The 12026-nt window shown below is 40.6% G+C and overlaps 1 protein-coding gene across 6 annotated transcripts in view; it reads left to right on the top strand.

Annotated features, from left to right (window-relative positions):
• Positions 1 to 3025: 3025 nt before the first annotated feature.
• Positions 3026 to 12026, top strand: part of NBN (nibrin) — a 44091-nt gene continuing 35090 nt past the window's right edge. For 2 of the 6 annotated variants that reach the window (XM_066378765.1, XM_066378767.1), the window contains exons 1-5: positions 3026 to 3152; positions 3762 to 3892; positions 5799 to 5947; positions 6331 to 6490; positions 9455 to 9558. In XM_066378765.1, the coding sequence (XP_066234862.1) occupies positions 3116 to 3152; positions 3762 to 3892; positions 5799 to 5947; positions 6331 to 6490; positions 9455 to 9558 (581 nt within the window). In that variant the 5' untranslated portion in view covers positions 3026 to 3115. Of the gene's footprint in view, positions 3169 to 3470; positions 3564 to 3761; positions 3893 to 5798; positions 5948 to 6330; positions 6491 to 9454; positions 9559 to 12026 lie in introns of those variants that run through there. The other 4 variants (XM_066378766.1, XM_066378769.1, XM_066378771.1 and 1 more) reach the window with 4 other exon arrangements.

Genomic DNA, 12026 nt, shown 5'->3' on the forward strand with positions numbered 1-12026 from the left:
AACAAACCTTTTCGTCATTACTCAGTCTGTATTAATACTTTCGAAAAATTAAATTACTTTGTATGTGTGGATAGTTTTTGGGTCTTTTTATTTTGACTCATTTGCCTATTTTCTATCTTTGTGCCAATAAAACACCGGTTTAATAACTATAACTTTATAATACATTTTGTTATATAGTAGTGTAAGTACTTCAGCTTTTTCAAAAATTTCTTGTCTAGTCTCAGTCTATGCATGTCCATATACATTTTAGAATATGCCTGTTAATTTCCACTCAAAAAAATCTGCGACATTGAAATTGCATTCAATGCATAGATCAGTTTTGGGAGAAATGACCTCTTATTAGTTCATGAATGTGGTGTAAATAAATATTTAGGACTTAATTTCTGTCAATAATGTTTTATGTTAATATTGCTTTATATCACATCTTTTGATAGATTTATGAGTATTTGATGACTGATGCTATTATAACGGTTTTTATATGTCATTTTCTATTTATTTTCTCAAATAAAGGTATATAATTAAATTTTTATATAGACTTTGTATTCAGTAACCTTATTAAATTCACTTAATTTAAATAGTATGCCAATATATTTCTTTTAGATTTTAAACATACACAATCATGTCTTGTGAATAAGGACAGTGTGGTTCCTCCATTTTTAATTCATATGCTTTTTTTTTTTATCCTTTATTGCAGCAGTTTTCAACCTGTGGGTTGCGACCCCAGCGGGGTTCGAACGACCAAAACACAGGGGTCGCCTAAAGCCATCGGAAATTTCCGCCGGGGTCGCACCCCTGCTTTATTGCATTGATTTGGACATCCCACGCCATGTTGAAAATAAGTGGCAAAAGCAAATATGTCCTTGTTTTATTCCTAATACCAGGGGAAACATTCAATTCTTCACTTTAAGTGTAACATAGGCTGCAGTTTTTTCATAGAAGGCCTTTCAGATGAAGGATGCTCCCTCTATTCTTTCTTTGCTGATAGTTTTTTTCCCTCAATCAGGAATGGATGTTGAATTTTTTAAATGCTTTTTCTGCAACTAACAATATAATCGTATGATTTTTCTCCCTTTTGTTATTTTGATTAATTACATTAACTATTCCCCCCCCCCAACATCCACCCTTCCATTTCTGAAATAAACTCTATTTAGTCTATATACCATCTGACTCAGTTGGCTAATTTTGTATTTAGGATTTTTGCATCTGTGTTCATAACAGAGACTGGTAAGCCAGCCTTTATTTTAAGTGACATATTTCTTCTTATTACAGAATGCTTTTGAAAACCAGAACTTCTATGATTAGAATTGTGCTGTAGGGCAGTGGTCCCCAACCTTTTTTGGGCCATGGACCGGTTTAATGTCAGAAAATATTTTCACGGACCGGCCTTTAGGGTGGGATGGATAAATGTATCATGTGACTGAGACAAGCGTCAACAGTGAGTCTTAGACGGATGTAACAGAGGGAATCTGGTCATTTTAAAAAAATGAAACATTGTTCAGACTTAAATATAAATAAAACGAAAATAATGTAAGTTATTTATTCTTTCTCTGTGGACCGGTACCAAATGGCCCACAGACCAGTACCGGTCCGTGGCCCCGGGGTTGGGGACCACTGCTGTAGGGTGTTCACTTTGTCGAGTGGACAATGTGGAATGGATCTGCGGCACAGGCTGAGGGTGGTGAAGGAGTAGAGCAGGGGTCCCCAAACTTTTTACACAGGGGGCCAGTTCACTGTCCCTCAGACCATTGGAGGGCTGGACTATAAAAAACAACAACTATGAATAAATCCCTATGCACACTGCACATATCTTATTTTAAAGTAAAAAAAACAAAATGGGAACAAATACAATATTTAAAATAAAGAACAAGTAAATCTAAATCAACAAACTGACCAGTATTTCAATGGGAACTGTGGGCCTGCTTTTGGCTAATGAGATGGTCAATGTCCGGTTCCATATTTGTCACTGCTAGCCCTAACAAGTGATATGACGTGCTTCCGGAGCCATGAGGTGTGTGTCCCACATCACCGGAAATAGTACTGTACGTGAGCGACGCAGTGCTTTGCGCCACCATATACAGCAGGGGTCCCCAAACTTTTTACATAGGGGGCCAGTTCTCTGTCCCTCAGACCGTTGGAGGGCCGGAGTATAAAAAAAACTATGAACAAATCCCTATGCACACTGCACATATCTTATTTTTAAGTAAAAAAATAAAACGGGAACAAATACAATATTTAAAATAAAGAACAAGTAAATTTAAATCAACAAACTGACCAGTATTTCAATGGGAACTATGCTCCTCTCACTGACCACCAATGAAACAGGTGCCCCTTCCAGAAGTGCGGTGGGGGCCGGATAAATGGCCTCAGGGGGCCGCATGTGGCCCGTGGGCCGTAGTTTGGGGACCCCTGATATACAGCATCCACATCCTGTGCCCCTCACACTGACCACCAATGAAAGAGGTGCCCCTTCCGGAAGTGCCCGGTGGGATAAATGGCCTCAGCGGGCTGCAGCTTGGGGATCCCTGGAGTAGACTCGTGGAGTAGGTAGAGCAGAGGCTGCATCAGTTAGGTCAAAGTGGAAATGGAATGAATTCAGTTCCTGTTTAGATGCAAGTGTCACTTATGAAAAAGAAGTTAGAAATGTTGCTTTGAACTTGGAGAAGAGTAACAATAATGAGTTGACGGGTGAAATCTTTATGTTAATCATCACCATTAAGATGCTTACAAAGGAACTGAAATTTAAGATATTACAAACGCATGGATTTACACATGTGGTTAGTGTTAGTGTGTGAGTGTCTTTAAGTATAAGATTTCTTTACATTGCTTTGGAGTTCATTTTTAAAGCTATTTCAATTTACAATCAGAAAGATACAGATAACCTAATATTGGCGGATTCCTTAAAAAGGGAGCAATACTCCCACAGCACACTTCCAAAGGATTGAGCTATTTCCTCCTATCCACCAGGTGGCGACTAAGCGACACGCCACCCTCTGCCGCTGTTTTCTACGCAGGCGCAGTCTCGGGGCGCGCACGCCACGGAGCCCGCGAGATCGCAAGCACGTCTGGTAGCTGAGGCTTCGCAGCCGTACGTCACCCCGACACTGAGACCGCATCCATGTGGAAGCTACTCCCAGACGCGGGCTCGGCCGGAGGTGAGGCGGAAGGGAGGTAACCGAGGGCCGATTTCCGCGCGACACGCGGGTGGGAGTGGGTCTGAGCAGCGCTTCCGGCTCGGCCACGCCCCTGTTGCCATCTTCCGGCGACGGTGGGCGTCGGGCACGTGGTACGGGGTGTTAGGCAAGTCGGGCGCGGGGCTAGGCTTCAGGTGTGGAGGCTATGCTGTCCTCCGAGTCTTCCGCGCGGCGGTGCCCGGTGCCGCTCTGCGGGTACCTCGTTATGGCCCGGCCGCTCCGGTGACAGCGGCCCTTGCGGGTGGCTGTCCGCCCACTGAGTGTTCAGCCTCACGGGCGGGTTCGCCCGTGAGGAGACAGGCGCTCAGTGTGAGCAGCAGAGGCGGCGGGCGCCTGGGTTCGGAACACCTGTGGAGCTTAGACGTGAACGCGGTGAGGGTTCACGGTCCTCAGTGTGGTTTTTCACCTTCCGCGTCCTTCAGAGAGGCTTCGCTGGAACGCCACCAGTTCATGTATGGGTGCACCGTTCACATTGAAACAGCAAGATGAGCATACTCCGTTGAAGTACTGTACCTGTGCCGTCTGCACCTGCGCGCGTGCGCTCACCAGTTTCCTCTGTGATCCTCCCAGGGCCGCACCGACTTTTGACGGGCGCTGAGTACGAGGTGGGAAGGAAGAACTGTGGTATCCTCATTGAACAGGACAAGTCCATCAGCCGCAGTCACGCCGTGCTGACCGCCAGCTTCCCCGGGACCAGTGCGGTGTGTTCCTTTGGTGCTTACTCCACTTGGGGCCAGGGTGGTCCCGAGTGCCTTGCCTGTGGGAGCTTGTAGGAGCTTGCACTGTAAAAGCTGTTACAGAGTTTTTTTATCTTTTAACTTTTAATATCTTAGCTTAATTTTTTATTGACTTTTTTTTAGAGAGAAAGTAAGGGCAAGAGAGAAGCATCGGTTTGTTGTTTCACTTAGTTGTGAATTGATTGGTTCTTATTTATTTACTTATCTATTTATTTTGGGTGAGAGAAAGGAAGATAAGCAGACTTCTGTATGTACCCGACTGGGTGACTGGGATCCACCCGCAACCCTATTTGGGGCGAATGACGGAGTATACTAGGCTGATGCGCTCCAACTGAGTTATGGCCAGAGCCACTGGAACAAATCCAGCTACTGGCTTTGGGAAGGGAATAGAGGGAAGAGGGGTAGAGAAGCAGATGGTCACTTCTCTTGTGTGCCCTGAAGGGGAATTGAACTCTGGAGTCCAGGGGTGGGGATGCGCTCTATCCAATGAGCCACCAGCCAGAGCCAATTGGTTGCTTCTTATATGTGTCCTGACCACGGATGAAACTCCCAACCTCCGCAGATCCAGATGCTGCTCCAACTAACTGAGCTACCTGGCCAGGGCAGCTGTTAGGTTTTTGTTTTGTTTTATAAGTGAGAGCAGGGGAGGGAGGGAGGGAGACTCCCACATGGGTTCCTACCGGGACCCACCCAGCAAGCCCTCTATAGGATGATGCCCTGGCCATCTGGGGCCGTGTTCCCTGGAGCAACTGAGTTATTTTTAGTGCCCCAAGGGGGATGGCAGGGAGCCATTCTTAGCACCCGGGCAATCTCCCTCTAATTGATGGAGCCATGGCTGTAGGAGGTGGGAGTGGGGAGAGAGAGATGGGAGGGGTGGAGAAGCTGATGGTCACTTCTGTGTGCCCTGACCAGGAATCAAACCCAGGACTTCCACACACTGGGCCCAATGCTCTACTACTAAGCAAACTAGCCTGGATTTTTTAAATGTTAAAAAATTAAGTACATTTCAGTGGCCATACCAGTGGTGTTTGTTGGTTTTTTTAATAATCATATCTTTTTATGTCTTTGCACTCATTGCTTTCTCATTTGTTATTCACATCTCATCAACTTTCTCTTTCAGACTGCTATTTTCAAGATTTTACTTATTGATTTTTAGAGAGGAGAGAGAGAGAGAGAGAGAAAGATGGGGGAGGAGAGGAATTGGAAACATCAAGTCATGTTGCTTCTCATATATACCTTGACCAGGCAAGCCTGGGGTTTTGAACCAGGGACCTCAGCATTTCAGGTCCATGCTTTATGCACTGCACCACCACAGGTCAGGCTGTTTGTTTAGTTATTTGAAGTTCCTTTCCCAATATTTTACATTTATTTGAATGACTTAGAAACTCAGAGGACATAGATAACATACTTATATTTATTTACTTAAATGTTCAGCCTGGGGATGGAGCACTGAACAGATCCTTAGGCCTCCTGCTCTAAAGGGTTGTGCAGCCCTGTAAACCGGGGTATTTCCAGTACAAGGTGGGTTTGCACACTGGGAACCTATTTGTTTTATTATGGAAAACAGGTGTTGCTTGTGCCCTACAACTCCTTTGAATGGCTTTGACTTGAAGTTGGTTGGTTGGTTTAATTACAAGTTTGGGTGTCAAAGGTACAAAAATATATATACAAACGGCTGTGCTGGTGATAATACTGATTGTAATAAGAACGAAAACCCATTATTTTTAGCAAATGCATATCAGCAAATATTCCATCTGTTCAGTGATATTTAGGTTTTGTGTCTCTGTTCTTATAGGTATAGAAAAACACTGTTGAATATTGACTAAGTGGTAAAACACTCTAAATTATTTGTTGACTTTTTTTTTTCCAGAGTCAAACACTTGAAATCCCCATCTTGACAATAAAAGATACTTCCAAATATGGCACCTTTGTTAATGAGGAAAAAATGCAGAATGGCCTTTCTCGAACTTTGCAGACAGGGGATAGAGTTACTTTTGGTGTGTTTGAAAGTAAGTTCAGGTAAGAATTTTTAAAATTAATGTACAAATAGAGTACCTTATTTTATACTAACCAGATTCTGAATTCCCACTCAGTACAGTCTTGAACTTTGTACCACTCACATGTATCAGTGGGCTTTGTCAGTCACAGGAAGTAACAGAGGGAGGGAGAGTTTGACTGGGCCCTGGGTACCTTGATTTGGCACTGGTGAAAATATAATGTTAACTTGATTGTTGTTTTTTCTTAGTTGTAACTTCAGATTTAGACAATGATGATTTCATTATCCAGAAAGTTTAGTAATACATAAAAATTAAAATAATATGTGTTATGTGAGCCTCTAGATTAAAGTTCTATAAGTTGCCATTTCTGTACTTATGATAATTACTTATGTAACTCATTTACAGAGTGGAGTATGAACCTTTGGTTGCATGCTCTTCTTGTTTAGATGTCTCTGGGAAAACTACTTTGAATGAAGCCATATTGCGTCTGGGAGGACTTACTGTCAACAATTGGACAGAAGAATGCACTCACCTTGTCATGACATCAGTTAAAGTTACCATTAAAGTAAGCTGAATGACTTGTCACGTTAAAATGCATTCTATGAATTTAAGCTTAGTCATCCACTATACACAGTTGTTTTCAAAGTCATTTACTTTAAATCTATTACAACTATTAGTTGTAGATTTCTATATGCCAACCCCATGCTTTTGTATCCCATTTAGGGTAGAATGGCTTTTTGATGACATATTTATTATGTGAAACAACAGAAGCACATGAAATTGTATCTCACATTTTGACTTAGCATTTAAAAAAAATGACTTATGTTTTCTGTTCCCCAAGTTTACACAGTGGAGCAAAGTGACTAGAGAGCAACTGCCAGTCTTCAAAATTACTGTCTTCTGTCTCCTCATTAAGTCATCTTCCTCTACTCTCAGTCATCTCTTGCTCTTTTATTTGGTTTACGGCCCTAATCAAAAATACTTTTAAGCCTGACCAGGCGGTGGTGCAGTGGATAGAGCATCGGACTGGGATGCGGAAGGACCCAGGTTCGAGACCCCAAGGTCACCAGCTTGAGTGCAGGTTCATCTGGTTTAAGCAAAAGCTCACCAGCTTGGACACAAGGTCACTGGCTCGAGCAAGGGGTTACTCGGTCTGCTGAAAGCCCGTGGTCAAGGCACATATGAGAAGGCAATCAATGAACAACTGAGGTGTTGCAACGAAAAACTAATGATTGATGCTTCTTGTCTCTCTCCATTCCTATCTGTCCCTATCTATCCCTCTGTGTCTCTGTAAAAAAAAAAAAAACCCCAAAAAACCTTTTAAGTTCTTGTAGTTTAATATTACTCTAATGTATCTTCATAATCTAGAGATTTTAGGTATGTACCTTTAGATGATACTGATTATTCATTAAAACAGGAATATATTTTGGTATGCCTTCAGATTTTGCATCTTGATCAGATTTGGTTATATCCAAAGCTAACTGAAGAAAGATACAGGGAGATGATTTGTCTCCTTTTAAACAGGTTGATTATGGATATGTAGCATTGTTTTAGGTTAATATCTGTAGTGAAAAGCAACAAATGCTAAGATTCCTTTATTAGATAATAGAAAAATCTTTTGGTAGCTAATATAATTAAATCAGAATGTATGTATTATAGTTACAGAGGTGTTGTAGAGAATGACTTGCTGCTCAGATTGAATCTCATGTCAAACTTGTATCTTGGGTTATCTCTGACCAAGGATCATGTTATCTTCGCAAGTTTATGAAATTGACATAAATTTAACAGTACTAATTTATGTCAGTACACTCACAGATAATAAATTCATATATCAAATTGTCCACTTACTAGTTTGCAGTAGGGATGCATGCACCATTAAATGATCAGAATATTTATGTGTGGACTCTCAGAGAGCAAGGTAGCTGAGAAACAGAAAAGGTAATCATGACCTTGCTTGGCAGGTGTGAAATAGCCGAGTCTGTAACAGACCTGGAAACTAGCACCTGTTCACCAGAGCATACACTTCCAGTGATGGGTCCAGCTGCCATCATGTGGCTCTTCCCATTAGCAAGTCCTGGATGTATACCAATAAAGGTTTGCAGAATTGGCCTTTTCAATATTTCTGATCAATCATGTTCCAAAAAAAGGAAAACTTGTTACTTTTGGGATAAAATTTCCAAAAGTACAGGTTAGCTTATCTTTTTAAAATTGTTGAATATTAGAACAACATAAAACTTAAAGAATATTCAGTTCAATTTTTATTCTCTGAAGAGGAAACTGAGGCAAGAACAGTGAAATCCTTTGCCCAGGATTACATGTTTTGGAGCTCACTCGGTCCACTATGGAATTGCACACTTTTACTTCATACAAGAAGTCAGTTATTTCATCTGTTGGTGTCTTTCAGATTCCATTGATACCCCACCTTGCTCGCTCATATTTAGGGAGTACCCCATGGTTTTGGAAGCATACATAAATACATTCTTTAGCTGGATTATTTTCTAGAATTATGTTGAATCCTCTTCATTTTCTTGCCCATGATAGTATTTTCTGATATTTCTCAATTTTGTGGCTGTATCTTATATGAGACTTACCATATAATGCACTTGCTACTGAGAGCTCCTACCCCATCTGTAGATACTTATTTTGAGCTTTTACCCAACCACAAGCAGTTACTCCTTTGTTTACTTCTGTGAAACTACTTTATTCCATATCACAGTCTGTTGGAAAGGCAGTTAGATAAGAAGGTCTTTCCTCTCATGTTTATCTCTTGATTCTGTCTTCTCTAGGGCAGATGTTACATTACCTCAATCCTAACAGATACAGTACTTTGTAGCATTTTAATGGTTTTGAAATTGGAATACATTTTAACACTGATTTATATTTTGTCGTCTTGTTCTACTTCCCCCAAGAGGTTTTTAAGTTAATTATTTTAATGGGTGGGTTTTATATGATAATTGACTACATAGTGATTTGTATACTAAATTAAGCAGTTGACCGAACTGACTTCTTTTTTATAGATTGTGGCTTCTTTATAGAGAGATAAGGAGGGAAAAAGACTAGCCCCTTTGTAGTCTATAACTTTCAACTCTTTAAAATAAGCTTAGCCGGACTGGTGGTGGCACAGTAGATAAAGTGTCGACCCTGAATGCTGAGTTTACCAGTTTGAAATCCTGAAGTCGCTGGCTTTGAGCGTGGGCCCTTCAGTGCAGGGTTGCTGGCTTGAGCAGGAGGATTGTCCACACAACTCCAAAGCCCACCAGCTTGAGGCCAAAAGGTCTCTGGCATGAAAAGCCCAAGGTTGCTGGCTTGAACAAGGGGACACTGGTTCAATCCTCATCAAGGCACATATGAGAAGCAATCAATGTACAGCTAAAGTGAAAGCAACTGTGAGTTGATGCTTCTTACCCTCTCTTCCCTCCTGTCTCTCTCACTCTCAAAAAACCCATTTTTTAAATGGGTTTAATAAGCTTAATAAGTAAATAAATAGCATGAATATATGTATTCACACATGTTCTTTTCTTCTTTCTAGACAATATGTGCACTCATTTGTGGATGTCCGATTGTAAAGCCAGAATATTTTACTGAATTTCTTAAAGCAGTTCAGTCCAAGAAACAGCTTCCACAAATTGAAAGGTATATTGTGTACTTTAAATATAATACAATGTGACATATGAAGAATGATAGCACTAATTTAGGTTAGTTCCCTCTTTAATGACTGTTTCAGTATGTAAGGTTATAGTTCAATTTTATTGAAGTTTTTGTTAATATGTAAAAAAAGGTTCTCCACGTTTTTTGTCAGTTGTTTCTTAACAAGACAAATGTTATTTATGTGCCACTATTTAAAGAAAAACATTGAAGGACAGTGAATGGTACAGAGGTGCCGTCAGTAGAGCACATGGGCCAGTGCCACGTGCCCTGCATGTGGACACTCCGGTCTGTGGTGCAGAAGCAGCCTGTTCTGCAGACACATGGTACCAGGGCATCAGTCACACCATCGGGCCTCACTCAGCAGTACTTGACCTGCTGATGGTTTAAGTATGCACTGTTCTTAGTGTAGTATTGGGTTTTTTAAGTAATAGTATTTACAAAGCTGAGCACATTGCCTGGAATCATAGTAGGTGCTTATTGAAAGAAATGTCACTAAGTACAATATTTGGAAAGATTCATAATAGCTTTATTTGCTTATTTGGATGCCTTGCTAAATTAGTGATCCACCAGGCTAAAGGATATGGTATTTTTTTAGTAATGTTTGAAGTAATACAAACTATGGTTGAGGAGAAAGATACTTGGATTTTGTGTTTCAGATCGCATGGTTAAAGTTCTGGCAGCTAAAATGGTAGGTGTTTTAGTCATCTTAGCATAAGACCATGCTTCTTAAAATACATGTCAGTAGATTATCGTCTATATGGAGTAATAGAATGACAGTGTTTATAAGCTCATTTTATCTCTATAAGATAACTGAATGTTTGAAGAGATTAGAAAATCTAAAATATTATTCAAGTTAAGTATCATTAATTTTAAAACATTACTAGCGAGTATAAGCTATTTTGCCTAGTGCAGGTTTTTTTAGGGAATTTTTTTTTTATTTTTATTTTTTTAGAGAGGAGAGAGAGAGAGAGAGCAAGGAGAGAGAGAGACAGAGAGAAGGGGGGGGAGGAGCTGGAAGCATCAACTCCCATATGTGCCTTGACCAGGCAAGCCCAGGGTTTCGAACCGGCGACCTCAGCATTTCTAGGTTGACACTTTATCCACTGCGCCACCACAGGTCAGGCCGAATTTTTTTTTTTTAAGACTTGATTTGCCTGACCTATGGTGGTGCAGTGGATAAAGAGTTGACCTGGAATGCTGAGGTCATCAGTTTGAAACCCTGGCTTCCCTTGTCAAGGCATATATGGGAATCGATGCTTCCTGCTGCTCCCCCTGCCTTCTCTCTCTTTCTCCCCTCTAAGGTAAATAAACAAATTTTAAAAAATGACTTTATTCATTTTAGAGAGAGAGAGAGAAGGGGGAGGAGCAGGAAGCATCAACTCCTATAGTGCCTTGACCAGGCAAGCCCAGGGTTTTGAACCGATGACCTCAGTGTTCCAGGTTGATGCTTTATCCACTGCGCCAACACAGGTCAAGCTAGGAATATGGTAATATACATCTCCTTAAAGTAACTGAAAATCAGATTTTTCTTTTTGTTTTTATTTTTCATTTGGGAGGTCTCTTGTATTTTATAATCTGGTGAACAAATAATATAATGTTTTTTGACTCTGGAAAGCAATTTTCAGATTTAAAAATAGTGGATTACAAACTTGTTTTGAGTTTTAGGCTCTGTAAGAACATGCTCTTTCACTTGTGCACTCCCAGCTTGCGTGGCACTTCAACAGTTATATTTTCCCCTGAAGCCTGTGTATGAGCCTCCGCAGGGCAGGGGATTAATCCAGTAAATAACCACCCTTGTTACAGATAGTGAAACACTGTTTTTCTGGTTGACCTGGCAGTGCAGGGGACTGGGGCTTCCACTGCTGAGAATGTGTTTCATGGTCTTAGAGATTTTAGAATTAGTTATCGATTCCTGCTTATTGTTCAGAGTCTCAGATGGTTTTGACTTTAGGTTCAGTGTAATATGTTTTTTTTTCTGGCTTCAGTTTATGACTTTATTAATTTACATAGCAACGCTAAAATATTTCTGCCATGAGATTGTTCAGTAACTCCTAATTCATTGTTAACTAGAAGAGACCATTGCTCTAGCCCACATTTGATGATGGCAATTGATAATAAAATTTTTAATATTAATTTAAAATACACAGTTTTTTCCTTCATTTATTCCTGCACCTGTTAGGATCCGTTTGACATGCTTGCTGAAGACATTTAACTGCATGCATACTTAACTATTAAATAGAAAAAAGGTTACATTTGAGTGGTAGGACAGGTTACAAAGGGATATAAAATAAAGTCATATGGTTTTTTTATTACACAACTACCTCCTCTTTTAGTAGAAAGCATCATTACTAGTTCTGGATTTGAATTAGGAAGGCATACCGCAATGTTTTCCCTCATAGAAGGTCTCACCCTTCTTGGTGCAGTTATGTCTGCAACACGGCACTGTCACCAAG

This window comes from Saccopteryx leptura, chromosome 3, assembly GCF_036850995.1.
Source record: "Saccopteryx leptura isolate mSacLep1 chromosome 3, mSacLep1_pri_phased_curated, whole genome shotgun sequence".
Lineage (NCBI taxonomy): Eukaryota > Metazoa > Chordata > Mammalia > Chiroptera > Emballonuridae > Saccopteryx > Saccopteryx leptura.